Raw genomic sequence first — 22,603 nt, forward strand, 5'->3', positions numbered from 1 at the left:
TATTTACTTTCTCCTCTTTCATGTTATTTATGTTTCTTTAAATTTTATCAGCATGTGAAGTTGCTATTTTAACCTAGCTTGAGGAAATCAAGGATGTTTTCTTATACAAGGCAAAAAATCTATAGTACATAAAAAAATCTACATTCATAAAAAATTCAGTGAGGAATCAAAACACAGTTTTTGAGCAAATCATGTTGCCATAGAAGAGCTGAAAGAGAGTGAAATAAAGAAGTTATAATTAGACCAAAAAGGACACTTGGAGAGCAATGCTTATCAATGATTACCTAATTATAAAAAGATGAAGTTCTCAAGTTAAAAAGTAAACACAAGAGATTGAACGTTAAAATAAAATCAACAAGAGGTCCGGGGACACAGGCCTGGTGATACTGCACTGTAACCAAAGCAGAGAGAGGGCAAGGCCAGTCACGCAGAAAAAAAAAAACGCCCCTGCGGCCCACAGTTGGGACGGACCTCTGGCATAAGGAGTCTGGATCTGCCCAGAAAGTTCGTGGGTGAGGACCAAACACTCATGCCCTTTGCCACATGAAACAGAAGATATAGGGACACAGGCCTGGTGATACTGTGCTGTGAGTAACCAAAGCACAGAGAGGGCTAGGCGGAACATGCAGAAAACACGCCCTGGTGACTTACAATGGGGCCAGACCAATGGCATAGGGACTCGGGATCTGCCCAGAAAGCCGGGCCTCACAGACTAGACACAGAAGCCCACAGCAAGGCACAGGCTCTTGTCAATGGAAGCCAGGAACTGCCATGGAAAGGCAATGCTTGAAGTTCAGCTCTACAAACCCTCTTATACCTGGACCAAACACCCTGGGCACGTAGCACAACACCCCACTCTCATCAAGGGACAGATCATGGATGCAGAAACTCAATAAGGACACAGTAAAAATACCAGAGGTTATGAACCAATTGGAATTAATAAACATCTACCCAACATTTCACCCTAAAACAAAAGAATACACCTTCTTCTCAGCACCTCATGGCACCTTCTCCAAAATTGAACATATAGTTGGTCACAAAACAAGCCTCAATATATATAAGAAGATTGAAATACTCACATATATCCTATCAGAACACGATGGAAAAAGGTTAGTCTTTAATAACAACAAAAACTACAAAAAGCAAATATTCACATTGAGGCTGTACAGTGCTCTACTCAACAATAGCATGGTCAAAGAAGAAATAAAGAAAGCAATTAAGGATTTTCTATAATTTAACAAAAATGAAAACACAACATACCCAAACCTATGTATGGGATGCAATGAAAGCAGTATTAAGGCGAACTCAAGGCTCTGAGTGCCTCCAAAAAGAAACTGGAGAGAGGCATGCACTAGCAACTTGACAGCACAGCTGAAAGCTTTAGAACAAAAAGAAGCAGATACACCCAAGAGGAGTAGAGGGCAAGAAATAATCAACCTCAGAGCAGAAATTGACCAAATAGAATCAAAAAGAACCAAAATATCAATAAAACCAAGAGCTGATTCATTGAGAAAATTAGCAAGATTAATAAACTCTTGACCAGACTAACTAAAGGACAAAGAGAGAGTATCCAAATTAACAAAATCAGAAAGGAAAGTGGAGATATAACAACTAAAACTGATGAATTTCAATAAATCATCAGTGCCTAATGCAAAAGGCTATACTCAACAAAACTAGAAAATCTGGAAGAAATGGATGAATTCCTAGACAGATACCAGATACTAAGGTTAAACAAGTACTGGGTAAACCATCTAAATAATAATCCCATAACATCTAAAGAAATAAAAGCAGTCATCAAAAGACTCCCAACCAAAAAAAAAAAAAAAAAAAGCCCAGGACCATATGGGATCAATTCTATCTGACATAATACCAATACTCTCCAAACTATTCCACAAAATAAATAGAGTCAGACGAAAAACTATCCAACTCATTTTTCGAGGCCACAATAACCCTCATTCCTAAACCACACAAAGACCCTACATGGAAATAGAACATCAGACCAATCACCCTTATAAATATTGATACAAAAATACTCAACAAAATTTTTGCGAACCAAATCCAAGAACACATCAAAACGCTCATTCACCATGATCAAATAGGTTTCATCCCTGGCATGCAGGGATGGTTTAATATATGGAAATCCATCAATGTAACCCACCATAGGAACAAATTAAAAGAAAAAAAACCACAAGGTCATATCACTAGATGCTGATAAAGCATTTGAAAAAATTCAACACCCTTTCATGTTAAAAGTCTTGGAAAGAACGGGAATCCAAGGCACATACCTAAACATAATAAAAACAATATACAGCAAACCAATAGCCAACATCAAACTAAATGGTGAGAAACTTTAAGCAATCCCACTAAAATCAGGGACTAGACAAAGCTAGCCACTATCCCCTTATCTTTTCAACATTGTACTGTAAGTCATGGCCAGAGCAATTAGACAGCAAAAGAAAAATCAAAGGGATACTAATCAGAAAGGAAGATAAAAAGATCACTATTTGCAGATGACATGATAGTATACTTAAGTGGCCACAAGAATTTCACCAGAGAACTTTTACAGCTGATAAACAAGTTCAGTAAAGTGAATAATATAAAATTAACTCAAACAAATCAGTAGCCTTCCTCTCCTCAAAGGACAAACAAGCTGAGAAAGAAATTAGCAAAAAGATACCCTTCACAATAGTCACAAAGAATATGAAATAACTTGGTGTGAATCTAACTAAGCAAGTGAACAACCTGTATGACAAGAACTTCAAGTCTCTAAAGAAGGAAATTGAAAAAGATCTAAGAAGATGGAAAGATCTCCCTTGCTCATAGATTGGAAGGATCAACATTGCAAAAATGGCTATCTTACCAAAAGTAAATCTACAGATTCAATGCAATCCCCATCAAAATTTCAACCCAATTCTTCATAGAGTTGGAAAGAGCAATTAGCAAATTTATCTGGAATAACAAAAAACCTAGAATATTGAAATCCATCCTCAACAACAAGAAAACATCTGCCTTAATCACCATCCCTAACCTCAAGCTATATTACAAGGCATTTGTTTTATAAACAACAACATGATACTGGTACAGAGATAGGCAGGTTGATCAATGGAACAAAACAGAAGATCCAGAAATGAACCCTTTCACATATGGTCACTTGATTTTGTACAAAGGTGCTGTAAACATTCAATGGAAAAAGGAGAGCCTCTTCAACAATGGCATTTGCTCAACTGGCACTCAGCATGCAGAAGAATGAAAATAGACCCTTTCTTATCGCCTTTACAAAGTTAAGGTGCAAGTGGATCAAATATCTCCACATTAAACCAGGTACACAGAAACTATTAGAAGAAAACGTGAGGAAAGCCTTAGAATATATAGTCACAGGGAAAATTTTTCCTGAACAGAACACCAATGGTGTGTGCTCTAAGACCAAGGATAGAAAAATGGGACTTAATGATATTGCAAAGTTTCTATGAGGCTAAGGACACTGTCAAGAAAAGAAATGGCAGCCGACAGATTGGGAAAAGATCTTTACCAATCCCACATCTGATAGACATCTACTATCTACTATATACAAAGAATTCAAGAAGTTAGACTCCAGAGAATGAAACAATCTTATTAAAAGATGGGGTACAGAGCTAAACAAAAAATTCTCAACTGAGAAATATTGAATGGCTGAGAAGCTTCTAAGTAAGTGCTCTACATCCCTATTCATCAGGGAAATGCAAATTAAAACAACCCTGAGATTCCACCTCACAATATTCAGAAGGGTTAAGATCAAAAATTCAGATGACAGCAGATGCTGGTGAGGATGCAAAGGAAGATTTGGTGGGGTTGTAAGCTAGTACAACCACTCTAGAAATCAGTCTGGTTGTTCCTCAGAAAATTGGACATAGTCCTACCTGAAGACCCAGTTGTCCCACTTTTGGGCATATACCCCAAAGATGCTCCAACATACAATAAGGACACATACTACAATGTTCTTTGCAGCCCTATTTATAATGGCAAGAAGCTGGAAAGAACCCAGAAAACCTTCCGTAGATGAATGGATACAAAAATTATGGTATATTTACACAATAAAATACTACTCAGCTATTAGAAAAAAAAATGACTTTATGAAATTCCTAGGAAAATGGATGCATCTAGAGAATATCATCCTGAGTGAGTCACAAAACAGAAGACATAATATGCAGTCACTGATTATTGGATAGTAGCCACAGAACTCTTTGAATATCCCCCCAGAAACAACACACAGGCCATATGAAGCTCAAGAATAACAAATGCCAAATAGTGAAACCCTCAGTCCTTCTTCGAAAAAAAAATAAATAAATGTATAGCACCCTCTCAGAGTGTGGTACACCTAGACTTTAAATCATTAATAATCTAAGAGCTAGGAATATAGCCTTGTGGCAATTTTCAGTATTCAAGGTCATTATGTTTAATCTATACACACCAAGAAAACTCTGACTGTTTCCATGTTACATTCTGTCCTACATGTACTTTATGCTTATGGTAACTAGTGGGATTTCAATGCATGCTATCAAATCTCTAAAAGAATTTCCAAAATGCTTTTAAAAATATTTACATGTATCTCTCTTCTTTAAATAAAGTTATAAGAAAAAATAAATAAATAACAACAACAACCAACCAAAAGACAGACAGACAAACAAATATAATAGCCATTTTAGCTTATTTCACATATATAAATGCATACAAACTGAAAGAAATGCAATAAGATGATACAGGCAGTGGAATCCAATTAAGCAAAAGTATTAGAAAAAATATACTTTAAGCCATAATCATTAAAAAGGGGATGAAGAAGGTCATTATATAATAGTAAAAATTTAATTTTGATTCTCTCGTTCTGTGTTGGTGGAGGACTAGAATCACATTTTAATTCAGAAACTAAAAGGTAATTGAAGGACAGTGTCAGAAAAATAAGCTTACCTTGGGAATTAGATAATTTCTGAATCTAACATTACAGGTAGCTGCATGGGGCACATTGTTGGGGATAAGGTTAATGTATCTCTGGATCTCGTGCACCACTGCATCTGTGTAGGGCATGCGGGTCCTGTCCTGCATGCAGGGACTCCTGTGTCTGCCAATCACATGATCAATCTCTTCCTGGACTTTAGCTAATAGGACACAATTAAGAAAGGGTACATTTGTCACACTATATGAAGTGTGATAACAGTATCATGCCACATGAATATTTAGATTTAGACAATTGTTATTTTATAACATACAAATTCCCCCCACAACTAAGGCAATAAGATTAATCTGTGAAAATAAGTACATTATTGTAAAGAATAAGCAACACAAAGAAATGATGAAATGTGCTGAAACGTGGAGCTGAAAGACTATTCCAACGGGTAAGAGCATTGGTTTCCCTTCCAAAGGTCCAGATTTAATGCCTAGAAAGCACAGGTGGCTCTCAAATGTCTGTAACTTCAGTCTCAGGAGATTTGATGCCCTCTTCTGGTTCCTATGGGCACCAAGCATGCACACTGTCCACAAACACACATGTGCACTCCCAAACACATAAAATAAATGATAAAGATTTTAAATAAGTTTCTCAACTTATTAACCTCTTATTCATCCTTACATTAACTAAAGCATTCACTTTGAAACACTCTAGAAGTTTTGTAAGGGAAGGGAATGGAAGAAAAGGAAATGGAAGGGAAGAAAGGGGAGAGAAGGAAAACGAAAGGAAGAAAAGAAAAGGGGATGGAAGAGAAAGGAAGGGAAGGGAAGAGAGGGGAAGAAAAGGGAAGTGAAGGGAAGGGAAGGGAAGGGAAGGGAAAAAAAGGGAAGAAAAGGGAAGAAAAGGGAAGTGAAGGAAAGAGAAGGGAAGAGAAGGGAGAGACAGAGAGAGTGAGACCAACTACCCAGACTATATTTTATTGAATTTAGAGCCCTGGTGTTTTACTACTGTTTACAGTAATTTTATTTCTTTTATTCATTTTCCTCTACTGTTAAAAGTGGTCTCATCTGTATCTCATCATATATGTACAAATGGCATCTGGTGCCACAAAAACATCAACATTAAAACTTCTTTTGGGCTATCTGAAGAATACTAAGTTTGCTTGACAAATCTCACAGTCATACCTGTGACCTCTTTGTGTTTCAGTAGGAGCAAGAGTCCATATCTCAGGGTAGTGCTTGTGGTTTCTGATCCAGCTACAAACACATCAGTCACAGTAGCCACCAAGCTTTCAATGGTAAACTCGGAATGGGGATTGTGTTGTTCCTGGGAATTTTTATTTCATTGTTAGAAATTGACCATTATATTAAATTTAAACAAATTCTGAATAATACAAGCTGGTCTACAGATAAGCAAATTTAGAACATGATGGACAGAGTAAAAATATTACAGCATGTGTACAGTATGGCAAAGACTGTAAATTAACTGACTCAATCTTCATTACTCAGCCCTTATTTCTTCCTTGGACCAAAATTCAATTTCTCAGACCATGAAACACCAATAAAACTTTTTTAAAAGAACCCCTGATAAAATTTTCATTCTTCCTTAAAACACATATGGCAATGGAAGTGGTATATACATCACCTGGAACATGAGTCACCTGCCCCCATTTGTGGTAGGAGCTATGCAAGAAAGGCTGTGGCAAGCACTTTATGAGATGGCCCACTGTTTTACATGGTTGCGATGAGTGTACTCTGAAGAGGTACACCCCCAAGAGACTGTGTCCTAGGATGGCTTCCTGTTATGCATTTCCGGCCATACCTATATCCCTCCTTATCATTTTCTGATATTTCACCCATTCTGTTGGGCATATTTTCTGCAGAATCAATATGAAGATGTATGTTCATATAATAATGATGTTTAGATAAACTGGTGATTTTATAAGTCCTGATAAAAAATGTATAGAACTCCTGCATTGATTCGGGTACTTTTAAGCCCCCTGAAGACAAAAAAAAATAAAAATAAAAGCTTGCAACTAAAATTATGCAAACTTTCAGGTGTCCTGAGCAAATTGCACTGGGATGAGGCTTCACTTCTAAAAACTTTATGATAAAAGGAACCACTTCTTGTAGGTTAAAAATGCGGCCACTAATCTTGCTAACTGTGGTCATAAACTAGGAATGGACAATTTATTATGAATTCAAGAACAAAAAAATAAATGACTGACAAGTTTATCTATACAAGATTCAAAACAATAAGATATAAGACATGATTTGTCAAACAAAAATATTACTAAGTTATGTCATAAGAATATTGCTTTAAACTTATAATAAACATGTGGAGCTAAAAAATAAATAAATGTTTAGTGATGTAAGACTCTTCACATAAGTGATTCTGTTGTAAACTTATCAACCTATGACATGAGCTATTGCTTTGAACTTACTACGAATTTATGGAATGTCAAAGTGTTAGAAAAATTGTGTAATCAATTATCGTGCTCTGACTTCTACTTGTGTAGTATTTTTGATCTGCTAGGTAAATTTTTACATAAAGAACTTTTTTCTGAGAAGATATAAAAATCCAGGTAGAAAAAGATAAAGTGTGGGAACCAGCTTATGGGAGCTTCTCTCCACCCATCAAACGTGTATATATGTGTAACATTAAGAATGTGGGGTTGGTGCTTTACTGTATCCACCAACTGCATGCATATAGATGTATGTATGTTTTTATATTTATATGTAAATATGTGTTTGTGCATGCATGTGTGCATGCGTGCATGTGAGGAGGGTGTTTATGTGGGTGTGCGTGTATGTGTGGGTGTATATACATCTGAAACTGGTGAAAATTGCAGTTTGGAGGCCCTTTCTGCTTCAGCCAGTGTGGATGAGTGTATGCATTACTTTCATTTTCTTTATTACCATATCACAAAGAGCCTTTTTCTGATGCTGGCCCCTGAGTTAAAGAACTAAGACCTTCTAGCTTCCTGCCCAAATAGTTAAGTCCATTTTACTGATCCCCTGTTGCTATGAGCACCAGTTAATTTCCAGAAGCAATCAGCTCCAGCTCCATTAACAGTTAAGATTTTAGAGTTTTTTGCACAGCTAAATAAGTTTTGCCCCTATAAACACTACCAATGTTGACACTGTAAATTGCCACTGTCAGCAGGGTCCCCTTTGGCTGCTGTTAGCACTGACCCCAATTGTCTATGGACATGATGCGGCCTTTCTCAGTTTACTTATGATGTCAAAACTGGCCTTTGACACAGGTGTACAAACCCACAAACTAACACACACTTGTGCATTAATTTAGAATAATAATACTAATAAATCTTTATTGTCAACGTGAATACTCATACACTAAGTGCAAACATGGAAATGGAAGGCATGCATCACTTTACCTAATAAGTATTTTAGAGTGCGATACAAAGATAAGACACTCCTGATTCTCCCTCTCCCAACTGATACATCAATATATATATATATATGTGTGTGTGTGTGTGTGTGTGTTTGTGTGTGTGTGTGTGTGTGTTTGTGTGTGTATGTATATATATATATATATATATATATATGTGTGTGTATGTATGTATGTATGTATGTATAAATCAGTAAGTATTTATTCACATGTTTATATGTAATATATTTAAATATATTTTGTTTAATATAGAAATGTATGTATATTTATATAATTTTATTCATTAATATATATTGATACCCTTCAGCTAACCCTTGAAGGGGAATGGGCATGGATCCCAACAAAAATGAGTATAGGAACTAGTATACTTCTCAACTAATAAATTATTCATACTTTTACACAAAATGAAAAGTAAAGGTTAAAGGTATATTAGTCCAATAGTGACACTCCAAAGACACTATCATAAAATTCTTTAAAAGCCCCAACATACAGAATTTTCTGAGTAAAAGAAGGACAAGACCATGAGTGAAACACTATTTCAAAGGTTCATGGTAAATTGACTCTTAAGTCAGTGACTCTAGGCCAGAGGGAATTAAACATGCATGTGGTTCTCTAAACCATGGGGGTAATGATTGCTGTATACAGTTCTGCAAGGACCCCTAACAGTGCTAGTCACTGGGGAGATTATTTCCACACTGAAAAGTACATGTGAGGAAGCAAACAAAGGGAACACTGCATATTCCTATTCTAATGTAAATTATTACAGTTGTTTTGGCAAATGCAAAGGCAGTTCCTCAGAAGAGTAAAAATTAAATGAACTTGACTGAGCTATTTCACTCATTATTATACATCCTAAGAAAAAATTGAAATTAGTAGGTAACAGAGATGTCTGCTCTCCAGTTATCTCCAGCATTATCAACTAGGAACAATCAAGGTACCTATGAACAAATTGGCAGAACTTTAAAATACGAGATAGGTTAAAATGCAAGATGGTGGGGCTGGAGTGGTAGCTCAGTGATTAAGAGCACTGGCTGCTCTTCTATAGGTCTTAAGTTCAATTCCAAGCAACTTCATGGTGGCCCACAACCACCTATAACTCTAGTCCTATGAGATCTGATGCCTCCTCTGGTGTACAAAACACTCACAAACACAAAATGCAAAAATAATTTAATTTTTCATGATGGCTGAGAATAAGCCAAGATTAATAACATTGTTTCAGAATCTATCTTTCCATAATGCAAACTACCCTTAAGACAGTCCAAAGAAGGGAAAGGCCTTGTAGCTGGTTCTTGAACTCCATTCTGATCTCAGATTTCACTCTACTGAACTCAGTGATACCCTCTGGGTTGCAAGAGCATTGCATTCCTGTTTTTTTCATGCCAATGCCTACATTTTCAGAGTACTTCAAAGACATTTTTACCTGCTTATCTGTCCAGAATAGATTCTGGTTAGACCAGCTAAGGTTCTTACCCTCCTCTGTGTCACTGCACACACTGGAGTCTCTCATCACTTCACAGTACACATGTTAAAAATTCTCACCCCTGATGCATCACTCCAAACACTCAAAGATTAGTACCAAGCCCAAGTCACTGGAGAAGACTGCCACATTAATAACATGTTTGTCATTTTTCTATATGATTAAGTCCACTTTTTACATTAATGTTCAATAGCTTGCATTTTAAGCTGTTTATGTATAACTCACCTAAAGTTTATATTCCCTTTTCTCATATAATTTAATAAATAATTCTGATTGCATAACAATTCAGTCTTAACTCTTAAATGATGTTAGTCCATTTCATGCCCATAATGGAAACCTAATTTGCATAACAAGTGTGTTTTACTGAGATGTTGAATTTCCCCAGTAAGAAGAGAAACAGTTGATAAAACAAAATGTAAGCAGACAAATAACACTTTACCTGTTTCATTTTGATCAGAAAACAGTCAATGAAGTCCCGGGGGTTGTCAATATCCAGTGTTTCTTGATGTTCTTTTACTTGTCTCAAAATGAAACATTTTATTTCAGTAAAATTTTTAATTACTTTTTTATGGCTTCCTGGGAGATAGTCGATGAAGGCAGGGATAGCATTGCACACCTTAAAGATTTTTAAAATATGTGTTTATTAACTTGAATTTGCTCACTTACACTTGTAATTCAGTTATCTAGAAGGCCTATGAGAGTGAATCATCAGAGCCTAAGAGTTTTGAGGAACTCCATTATGGCATAGTGAGACGCCATCTCAAAAAAAAAAAAAAAAATGAAAGTACTACATTATTAATGTGTATTGAAGTTATATTCAGCACCCACTAAGCAATAATGGAAAGACACAGTGAGTAAAATATGGTCCTTGTTTGACCAAGAACAATTTCTCTATGTTGACAAAGATAATCAAAGGTGTTCTAGATATGTAGTGGTCAAACTCAGCTGTGGAATGTCATGAGAGTGACTCCTCTTACAGACAGATCTAGGAGGACACCTGCCTGGCATGGTCTTGAAGCAGATATGGTTATTTAAAGCTGAGTTACTCTTTTTAATTCCCTGGTTTCTGTGGTTATGTCAGGTTATACATGAAACAATATCTTTAATATATGATATGGACTTATACACATGAAATCTTTACAATTTAGCCATCAATACAAGACCTGAACAATGACACCTCCAAAAGACCAACATGGATGTGAGAAACCTCATAAGACTCCACCCTTAGATGAAGAACTATAGGCAATTAATGACTGCTGAAAGTGGGGGGAATCAGTCTTGTCCAGAGAGGAGACCTTTGCTAGGTTAGCCAAACATAAATGGATATATATATATATATATATATATATATATATATATATATATATATATATGGGAAATGCATATATTTACTTAATCAGGCATATATAATATTTATATTTAAGAAATTGTTAAAGGAGAGGTCATAAAATTGAGAGGAAATGAGGAGATGGGAGATGAGGTAGAGAGGGAGGGTATATAGTGGAAATTAAGTAACTACAGTACTCATTTATGAAGCTATATTACAAAAATAATAAAAATAATCAAATAAATGTTAGGATAAAAATAAATCCCTAAACTACCCCTGAGGACTGAGAGCAGAAAACAATCAAAAATCAGGGAGCTCTCTAGAAGTTCTAAGAATACCTCTATACTTAGATGTAGTGTACTAGATTTTGCTATTGACCTAAAACTGCCTTTAAAAAGAGTAAAAAACAGAAAAGCAAACAGAAAAATGCATCAATACAAGATGATAAAGAGTTCAATTTATATTTATAGTAAACATTTGCCCCACGAACAATCTAAGTTCAGGTCTTAAAACCTATGTGAGTAACCCAAGCATGCAGGGTTTATGCTAGTAATTCCAGAGTTGAGAGGCAGAGACAGGCAGATTCTTAGGCTTCAATGGCCACCTGGTCTAACCTGTAAGTGAGCTACAGAGCAGAAACAGACTCTGTCCCGGAAAGAAGGTGGAGAGCTCTTAAGAAAGCTTGTCCTCTGGACTCCACATGCATGCATACATAACATATATGCATGTGCTACCACACATGCACACAAAAACTCAAAAGTAAATTAATAAAACAACTTCAAAATATGAAAAAGTACTAGGTGATTTCACTACAAACCTTTAATACTAGCACTTGGTAAGCAGAAACTAGACGATACTGTGTGTTTGAGAACAGCCTGTTCTACGTAGTTAGTCTCTAGATAGCAAAGGCTTCACAGAGAAACCATGCATCAAAAAACTAAAGTAAATAAAATGAAACATAATAAACCAAAAATATTTCTAAAAGAAAATGGGAGTAGCACAGGGGATGGAGGAGGAAGAAGAAAGATATACTGAAGTAACTCCATTCTGAATTCTTGCAGCTTGGAAACAGGGAGTGTTGGTAGTTGCAGACCACATAACCATATGGACTTTTATCTTTCCTACAGTTAGCGCTGATATTGAGCCTATATTGAGTATGCAGCTAGGTCACAAGACCTTCCTTACTTTAATAACTTCCATTCTATGTACAATGGACCTCTACTGCCTGCATTCAGCCATGCAGTCTACCATCTGAGTTTGCTCTTTCTCCTTTCTAAGACTTCCTCTCACTGAGAGTTGTAGGTTCAAAGCAATATATGCTGAATCCTGCCTGGAATATAATTGTACGTGTGTACACAAATCATTTAACCATACTTGTGTATGAGAATTTGTCCATAAGATGCTAGGTTGAGTTTTTTAATGTCTACTGCTGGACTATTCACAATAGCAAGGAAATAAAACCAGCTTAGATATCAGGCAAAAGATGAACTAATGTGTGTGTGTGTGTGTGTGTGTGTGTGTGTGTGTCTGACAGCCACAAAATGGAATGTTGTTTCAGTCATAAATAATAAAATAATGACATTTTCAGGAAAATGCATGGATCTGGAGATATGTGTAAGAGTAATGAAAGTAGAAAGGGAACAATGAGAAGAAAGAAAATTAGCAGCAGAAGAAGGAAGGGTAGGAAGATAAGGGGGGCAAATTCATATGACAGAAAATCAGAAGAGAGTACTGGTTGGGGGAACAAAGAGAACCAGCAACAGTGGGGAAAAATCTTAAGAGAAAATCTAGCACTAACAGTCATAAAAGAGGAGCCTGAAAAAATGAAGGTTTGATAGTTGTACTCACAGGATGTTGTTGAGGAAACAAAGGTCACTCAATGTGCTTCTATCATATTTGACTGTTTTATGTAAAACTTGTGTGACTTTGAGGGCTTTTGTAGGCATTGCAGAATATAGTCTAGTGGTGGTTTGAATATTCTTGGCCTAGAAAGGGGCACTCTTAGGAGGTGTGGCCTTTTACAGTGAGTGTGGCCTTGTGTCATCATAAGGGTGGGCATTGAGACTCTCCTCCTAGCTGCCTAGAAGACAGTTTTCAGTTTGTCTTCTGAACAAGATGTAGAACTCTTGGCTCCTACAGAGCCATGACTGCTTGGATGCTGCCATGCTTCCCACCATAATGATAATGGACTGGACCTCTGACCCTGTAAGCCAGCCCCAATTAAATAATGTTCTTCATTTAAAAACAAAAGGCTGGGGAAAAGAGGGATGATGTAAGTAGTGGGGGGGATAAATAAGAACAAACTATAATTTTAAACATACATAAGCATGCATCATAATGAAGCACATCACTTCATGTGCTGATTTAAATTCTTTAACCATTCAGATTTTATGAATTTCTATGTGTCATGTGTTATTACTGAGAATAGACATTAGGAATTTAACACAGTGTGCTATAGAACACAAAGCCACTCCTGCTATTTTTACAAATATTACTCAACCAGAATGGAACCCTGACTTTAAAACTGGAAAATATGCAAAGATCATGAAGGATGAACTTCCAGAAGTATAAAATAGAGAAGGATACTTTAAATATGGAGGAAGATTAATATAGGAGATTGTGTGAAGAAGGTTAATAACTCTAAGTATACTTGAAAAGACCATAGGAAAAAAACTTTCTTTTATGTTTATCTAAAAATTTACATAAAATATATAGTTGTGTGTATATACACATGTATGTACACACATCATACAAAAATGATATATTTTAGGTGATATATTTGAAGTTTAATATACATTCATAGTAAGTGAAGTTTCATCACTTCATTTATTATGATAATGATCCCCTCATGAACCATGGACTATCTTACAAAAAGTTCATGGAAAGAGGCATGGAAAAATCTCCCTTCAAGTTGGTATTTTGGAACATTCAAGAAGCTCTTAAAACTGTATAGATGGTTGCCATTGCCCCTGATTACCTCCCAGAATGGGAAGCTAAGACCCTACTGCCAAAGGCAACACATTTTGGACACACAGAATTTAAAAGAATCCAGCTGAAACTAATCTGGAAATCTCTTCACTGAGGACTAGCTCTCACTGAAATTCAGAGGCAATATGTAAGTTCTCAAGAGAGAAAAGCTATTGTAAATCTTTATGCAACTACAGAACCACAAGAGTGACCAGAAAAAGCTATTCCAGATGATGCAGTAGTGGCATGTATATCTTGAGAATAACAAATAACTGTCTACTAGAACTTAACTTTTGCTTAGTTGAGGAGAATGATGAGTGGTACTATAAATATAGCCAAGTATGGCTGGTAAGGTTACAGACCCTAGAGGAACACCTGTTACTACTACTACTATCCAAAATCAGGATAATTCCTAAAAACATTCTAGATACTTAACCTACATACACAGTCAAGTGTAGTTCCCACCCCTTACCAAAGAAACTTCTTTTTAAACCAGATGGATACTCTTACAGAAATCTACAAGTGGTCAAAATGCAAAGAACAACTGACTGTTTGGTGTCCAATGCCAATTAATAAATCTACAAATCAATTTCTATGCCTAAAGATTAGGGAACTTCATGAAGAGGGAGCAGAAAAAAATTGTAACAACAAGATCAGGACATCTATTGAAAGATAATATTTTACATTTATATTTAAACTATTTTAAATTATATTGTATGAGAAAAAGATTTGACATGATGAAAGGGAAAGTGGGAGTTGTAGAAATGTTAAACAAAATTGTCAAAAAATAATATAAGAATAATAAAATTTAAAAATAAATACTAAAAACAAAATATAAGACTAGATATGTATCTTGGTTTATAGAACATTTGTCTAGCATGTGTAAAGGACTGAGTTCCATCTCTAGAACAAAAAATTCCAGATGTGGTGATTCATGACTATATTTCAACACTCACGAAGCAGAGGCAGATTAAAGTATTCCTCACCTACATAGTGTACTCAATGCCAGTCTAGTGTGTTGAGATACACACGTTCTCTCCCTCTGTCTCCCTGTTTCTCTGTCTCTCTACTTATCTACCTATATATCTCTCCCCTATGTGTACATGCTTGAGTCTGAGCAAAAGTAAGATGATTTGAGGTTCTGTAGGCGAGCATGTGTTCTAATATGTTTGAAGATGAAAATATTGAAGCTTGATCTTTAGAGTTGCATATTCACTTCAGTGGTCATAATAATGTATTGATCATTACAGGTATGCAGGCATTACCAAGCATGCAATGCATTGGTAATAATTGATGTAACACACAGCATTTTGCTAGTATAGGGTCCTACAGACATAGAAAATATAAATGTCCATCTTCATTCTACTGTTCTTTAACTGGCTCTTTATTCTGAGTAACACATCTTTTGCTGTGTCCTATATCTACTATATAGCTGGTATTGAACTATTTATTTCATAATTGGGTCTAAATTTGTTTAAATTATTAATTTAAGATAATAAGCTCAAGTATTATTTTTAAAATAATAAAACAATTAGAAACTCAAATTAAGAGACTTAACTATTGATCCCATAGTAAATATTTTTCCTAAACAGTCTATTATATATGCACAAATAGAGAATTGTATTTTATAAATAATATCATGAAATCCAACTCAGAATTTTATCAATTTATAGTTATGTACAAGAGCAGTTAAAGAATTTATATATAAGCACACATTTATCTTCCACTCAGAATTCAGGACATGCCAGTGAGCAGACTGGAATTCTACAATACTGTCTAAAGCCCAGTCAATTTTTCCATTGGTGTTTCTAAGTACCACTCCTTGTTAATCTCCTAGTAGAAATTTTAGCCATATAAAATGATGAAAATGTATTCAACTGGACTGAAAGACAAGACCGTTAGTAATGGAATATTTTCGATAAAAACCTAGGTGTCCTCTCAGAGTTTGAACAGGCTTGCAGATTGTCACCAGAAAATCAATATAGAAAAGATAATCAGTGGGAAAACCCCCACTGAGTAGGCTTGAAGACTACTGACCATGGGGTCTGAAAACTAAGCTAGATTTTTGTTTTTTGAGAAATCTATGTCACTGTGTCAGATCTCGACAGGATCGTGGTGTAGAAACACTCATTTCAGGGCCAGGTACTTAATTCTACTATGAAGACTTTTTAAACGAAAAGGGGAGAGGGTGGCAGGGGCAAAGAGAATAAAACCTTCAGATTCAACTTTTCCACAACTCTGAAAAATAATCAAGTTTAACCATGTGGATGCAGAGTCAATAAAACAGAGGAAGTGAGCTTTAATGATAAGAAAAGGGTTATAGAAATGCTCTGGGGTTAAGAGCACTTGTTCTTCCAAAGAACCATGGTTAGATTCCTACCACCCACCAGTTTGAGGGGATCTGATGTCCACTCCCTGTGTGGTGCTCAGAAACACATACAGGTAGAACAAACATATGCATTCAGGGAGAAAGGTAGAAAGGCTTTGTTGTACCTTATCTGACCTTGTCTCTTCTGTCTTCTAGGCTTGACAATGGCTTTGGCAATGGCACCTTATAACTAGTATGTGGCCTCCCTTTGTTATTGCTGTACTAAAATCAAACCCAGGGCCATGTATAAACTACACAAGCTCTCCAAACTAAGATTTGTGTTCATCCTCACCTTTTCATTTAGGGAAGGAGTGAGGGAGGGAGGGAGGGAAAGAGGGAGGGAGGGAAAGAGGGAGGGAGGGAGGGAGGGAGGGAGGGAGGGAGGGAGGGAGGGAGGGAGGGAGGATAAGAGAAACTGATTCTGCTTTCCAAACAAAGTTCTTTATTACAAGGGTCAAGATTTTGTAAAAGTCTGGAAAATAGATACATTGCACTGAAATAAATATTTTGACTTGTTAGAGAAATGAATGCTTTCCTGTGAAGAGAATATCTTTGACTCACCTGCATCCATGGGGAGTTCAAGATTTTAAAGTTTTCATTGAATTTCTCCATCAAGTTAAGGAAATTCTCATCTTTATAATCAAAACGATTGTGGAAAATAACTGAGCAGATCACATTGGAGGGAGCACAGCTCAGGATGAATGTGGGATCACAGAGTGAGCCTGAAGGATTCAAAGCAGATTAAAGTACCATTAAAATGTGCATGTAAAAGAATCAGCAGTTTAAAATACCATTAAAGCATCCATGTAAACGTCTTTATCTTTAGACTGAAAGACATTAGTAATTTTAGAACCCCTAAGGAAGTACTAGCACAGAAATAACCTTGTTGGCAAGAACTTCCACAAGCTTCCAATCAGCACGGCTCTGTTTCTTTAGTCCTAGCCTGCTTAAAAATCATCAGCTAAATCTTTAGCACCTGCTTCCTATGTGAACATCATTCTTTGAGCACATATTCTAAGTTAAGTTCTAAGAAAATACATCTCCACTTTCAAGAATATATAAAACTTCAATTTTCAGTGTAGAACCTCATCTCTCTTTGAAGTTACTACACAACTAAAGAGGAAAATAGCAATCTGGAAACGTTTTATGCCCAGTGAATAGCTGAAGGAGTCGTATCTACCACAGCCAGCAGAGAACTTGACTAAAAAGAAAAATGTTACAAGAAATGTATACATTCATCAGAACAAAGTTTAAAGAGCATAATCATATCAAAAAAACAAAAAACAAAAACAAAAAAAAAAAAACAAAACAGAAGCACCGGGGAAGGGGCGTGGCTGGCCGTTGCCTAGGAAGGGCACATCTTCTTGCTGCTCGCTGGGCTGTGATAGTAAAGGGGTTCTGTTGCATTTTGTCACCAGTGGAGAGACTGCACCTTCCTGAGAACCAGGCCAGAAATGGTCATATTATTTTGTAGCTGTCAGGAGCCAGGAATCGGGAACGGTGTTTGCTGCCGTGGATCTTCTGTACTGACAGGACAGCCTCACGGTCGCTTCAGATCCAACAGTTAGATACTTCCTGCCGTCCATCCTAGTAGTGTGGTAGCTCTTGGAAAGGAGTCACAGTCACTGTCAGCAGGAATCCTCACCCCACTCCTGTGGTTGTCCTCTCCATCATGCCAAAGAATAAAGGCAAAGGAGGCAAAAACAACCACAGATGTAAGAATGAGAACGAGTCTGAGAAGAGAGAGTTGGTGTTTAAGGAGGATGGGCAAGAGTTTGCCAGGTAATCAAGATGCTGGGAAACGGACGGTTGGAAGCAATGTGTTTTGACGGCATGAGGAGGCTGTGCCACATAAGAGGAAAGTTTAGGAAAAAGGTTTGGATAAATACCTCAGACATTATACTGATTGGTCTGCAAGACTATCAAGATAACAAAGCTGATGTAACCTTAAAGTATAAAGCAGATGAAGCAAGTCATATGGAGAGCTTCCAGAGCATGCTACAATCAATGAAACGGACACATTTGGTCCTGGGGATGATGATGAAATCCAATTTGATGATATTGGAGATGATGATGAAGACATTGACGATATCTAACCTGACCTAAGCATGTTACATTCTAAGTTCTCTGAAGCTCTACACAACTGGGATCTTGACCTTCAGCTGTTAAATAAAGCTTCATTTGGCATGTGTATGACTTGTTAACACAAATTGATGAATTTTATTTTTGAAGTATTATATTCCTTTGTAAACCAAAGATGTTGAGTTATCTTAAAGTGACATGTTGACACTTTGTGCTTATGCATATAACTGAACTTAGGGCACAGCGTGTGCACTGTTAAGAGACTGCCTTGCCATTCGTGATGCTCCATTTCTGACCTGTGAGTGTTTTTGTCAGCATGTGACTACTGTGTGTGCTGAAGTCAGTCCTAGTTCAGCACACACCTTTATATTCATCATCCGGCTGCATTTGAGGCTTCTCACCGAACATACAGATTGTTAGTCTGCATGTGGACTCAAACAGAATATGGCTATTTTTGTATTTGTGGAGCCATACCATTTTATACTTCCATGTTCTATACATTTGTTTCATCCTTTAAGTTGGTGCAAACCATAAAAAGGCATCTTACATTGCAGTTTTCAAATTTCATGGGTAGCAATTTTGAGTTTTAAAATTATTCATTGCAGAAATTAAATATTTAGAGGAGATAATCCATCAGCTTAACTTTAGAATTATACTAGCTGACAAGGTTTGTATATAGTTTTACTTTTCTAAGGCATACACAAAATTATAAAATAAAAATAAAAAGATAAGTAAGTCTGTTCTAATACTTGCATAGAGAAATTTTCAAAGAAGGTAATTGTCCATACAAAATATTTTTTACTTTGCAAAGTATGTTGTTTGTGTTAAGTCATTTCCAAAAAGTTACCTACTGCACTGGGGCTTTGGATAATTAATTACTATGTATAGATTAAAGTTAGTTACATAATTGTACAGGCGAAGTTTTCCATAAACTAAGCTTAGGTTAAAAATAAGGAGCCACAGTTAATGAAAAAGTGATTCCTGTTTTCTAAATGGAAGAGTCTAAAAAGAGAAACAGAATAAAAATTTGTTGGTATAAAAACATTTTTCTTTTGATATGTTCATTATATCTCTGGTATATAACAAATAAATTACTGGGTGATTTTCAATGTATCATGAGAGGATTAGTTTGTAAATTAGACTCTGGATTTAAGATAAACTTAACTATTTTCCCATTTAAGTGATGCTGGTATAGGGTTCTGCAGTTTAACCCTTGCTGCTTAGGAAGTAAGTATAAACTTTGTCTATCAGTCCTCAGATGCCTTTTTAAAGAATGTCTGAAAAAAAAACAAAAACAAAAAGATTTTATCAGGTTTTCTTCTAGACACCTTCAAATGGTGCCTCACTATGTAAACAAGTGTTCACCTTCACTTTCATTTTGTTTGTTCTCCAGGTAGCCCATGATAATGTAGCTTAAGAAAATGTCCCTAGAATAGCGAAATCCACCCTCAACAACAAGAAAACATCTGCGGGAATCACTATCCCTGACCTCAAGCTATATTACAAGGCAATTGTGCTGAAAACTGCATGGTACTGGTACAGAAATAGGCATGTGTATCAATGAAATAGAATAGAAAATGCAGCCCTCATGTATATAGTCACCTAATTTTTGACAAAGGAGCTGTAAACATTCAATGGAAAAAGGACAGCCTATTCAACAAATGGTGCTGGTCCAACTTGCACTCAGCATGCAAAAGAATGAAAAAAGACCCTTTCTTATTTCCTTGTACAAAGCTCAAGTGTAAGTGAATCAAAGATCTCCACATTAAACCAGACACACTGAAACTATTAGATGAGAAAGTAGGGAAAACCTTAGAACACATAGGCACAGGAGAAAATTTTCTGAACAAAACACCAATGGCTCAAGCTCTAAGGTCAAAGATTTACAAATAGGACTTAATGAGACTGCAAAGTTTCTGTAAGGCTAAGGACATTGTCAAGAAAACAAAACGGCAACCAACAGAATGGAAAAACATCTTTACCAACACCACATCAGATAGAGGCCTAATATCCAAGGTATACAAAGAACTCACAAAGCTAGACACCAGAGAATCAAACAACCCTATTAAAAAATGGAGTACAGAGCTAAACAAAATGTTCTCAGCTGAGGAATATGGAATGGCTGAGAAATATCTGAGGAAGTGCTCGACATCCTTAGCCTTCAGGGAAATGCAAATCAAAACAACCCTGAGATTCCACCTCACACCAGTCAGATTGGCCAAGATCCAAAACTCAGATGACAACAGATGCTGGTGAGGTTGCAGAGAAAGAGAAACACTTCTCCACTGTTGGTGGGGTTGCAAACTAATACAACCACTCTGGAAATCAGTCTGTCGATACCTCAGAAAATTGGACATAATACTACCTGAAGACCCAGCTATTCCACTTCTGGGCATATACCCCAGAGACACCTTAGTATACAACAAAGATATATGCACCACAATGTTCATAGCAGCTCTATTTATAATAGCCAGAAGCTGGAAAGAACCCAGATGTCCTTCAGAAGATGAATGGATACAAAAATTGTGGTACATATACACAATGGCATACTACTCAGCCACCAGAAACAATGACTTAACCAAATTCTTAAGAAACTGGCTGCATCTAGAGAATATCATCCTGAGTGAGATAACCCAGTCACAAAAGAACAGACATACTATGCAGTCACTGATAGTGGGATGCTAACCCCAGAGGCTCACACTGCCCCAGAAACAACTCACAGACTGTATGAAGTCCAAGAAATAAAGAAAACAAAACAAAAAAAATAGTCATGCTCAATCCTTACCCACCAAGAATACATTGACAAATTCCAGGTTATACCCTGTATTACATGTACTGTCTGCTCATTGTAAAAAAAAAAAAAAAAAAATCTTTACACACCAAGAAAACTTTGACAATTTCCAGGTTGCATCTTTTACATGTACTTTATGCTCATTGTTACTGATGGGATCTTTATCACACTATCAAACCTTTAAAAAAAAAAAAAAAGTACTGACAAAAATGTATTGTATAATTTTATGCAAAAAATGCTTAAAATCTATACATTTATCTTTGTTTTGTAAAATAAAGTTGTTAAAAAAGAAAAGAAAAGGAAATGCCCCAGTCAGGAAGCAAGAAGAGCAAATACAATTTTCCTAATCACTGATTGGTGGATCTCTTAGATGTTGATGTAGATCTCTGTAAAGGCTAATTTTATAAAATGAAACTAGACATGGTGTCAGAGTAGAAGCAGATCCTACGTCCCCAGAAGGACAGTGTGTCTTTAGAAAGAGAACACATCACTGGACCTTTTTATTGTTCTACACAGTGTGTCTGAATATACTGCTACGTAAGATTTATCCCATTGCTGATGTAAATTTTTAGTACAAAAAGAAAGGTTGACACAGCTCAGCTAACTTGATGTATTCAGCAGCAAACAAGAGACTTTCCAAAGTTAGGAGGTAAGGACCAGTGCCTGAAGATGTCCTCTCAATCCACTCTATGTACTCAACATATACATATCAGACATGCACAAAGTTGCACTTGAAGATATAGTATGATGTCTCAGTCATTGCAAACTACCAGAGGCAAACACTGAGGTATCTAAATTTCCTGTTTCCTGTTTACCAATATTTATATTTCTCTCACACTCTAGTTGAAGAAATGATTCCTTTATAACATGAGTGATTTACACTGTATAAATATGTGTTCACATAAGTATTACACTTAAAATAACTTGTAGTGAAATATTTAAAAAAAAATAAAAGCACCAATTCTTAGAGATTAGTTTGCCTAAAATGAAGGTGAAATTAAAGTCATTTACAATAGGACAAATACAGAGTTTACATTTATTATTCTAGAGTAAAAATATATGAATATATTTTTGTCTGTACTTATTTTTTTAAAGTTTTGATAGTATGCATTGGAATCTTACTATTTATAATAATCAAAAAGTGTATGCAAAACAAAATGTAACATGGAAATAGTCAAAGTTTTCTTTATGTCTAATGATTAAACATACAGATTTTAACTACCAAAAATTGCCACAAGGCTATCTTCTTAGGTTTTGAGTTA

The 22,603-nt window shown here is 36.0% G+C and overlaps 1 protein-coding gene and 1 pseudogene across 2 annotated transcripts in view; one reads left to right on the top strand and one right to left on the bottom strand.

The window, feature by feature from the left end:
* The window catches only part of LOC308417127 (cytochrome P450 2C55-like), a gene marked incomplete at both ends in the record, with an annotated part of 43,373 nt that overhangs the window by 4,235 nt on the left and 16,535 nt on the right, over window positions 1–22,603 (bottom strand). Inside the window, 4 exon segments of the mRNA XM_080912254.1 lie at window positions 4,942–5,129; window positions 6,103–6,244; window positions 10,246–10,422; window positions 17,030–17,190. Of these exon segments, the coding sequence (XP_080768380.1) occupies window positions 4,942–5,129; window positions 6,103–6,244; window positions 10,246–10,422; window positions 17,030–17,190 (668 nt within the window).
* On the top strand, window positions 18,141–18,564 carry LOC308417130 (eukaryotic translation initiation factor 1A-like; annotated as a pseudogene). Its single transcript has one exon. The product of its transcript is annotated as a eukaryotic translation initiation factor 1A-like (transcript).

Source organism: Micromys minutus (genome assembly GCF_963924665.1).
Source record: "Micromys minutus genome assembly, chromosome: 2".
Taxonomy (NCBI): Eukaryota; Metazoa; Chordata; class Mammalia; order Rodentia; family Muridae; genus Micromys; species Micromys minutus.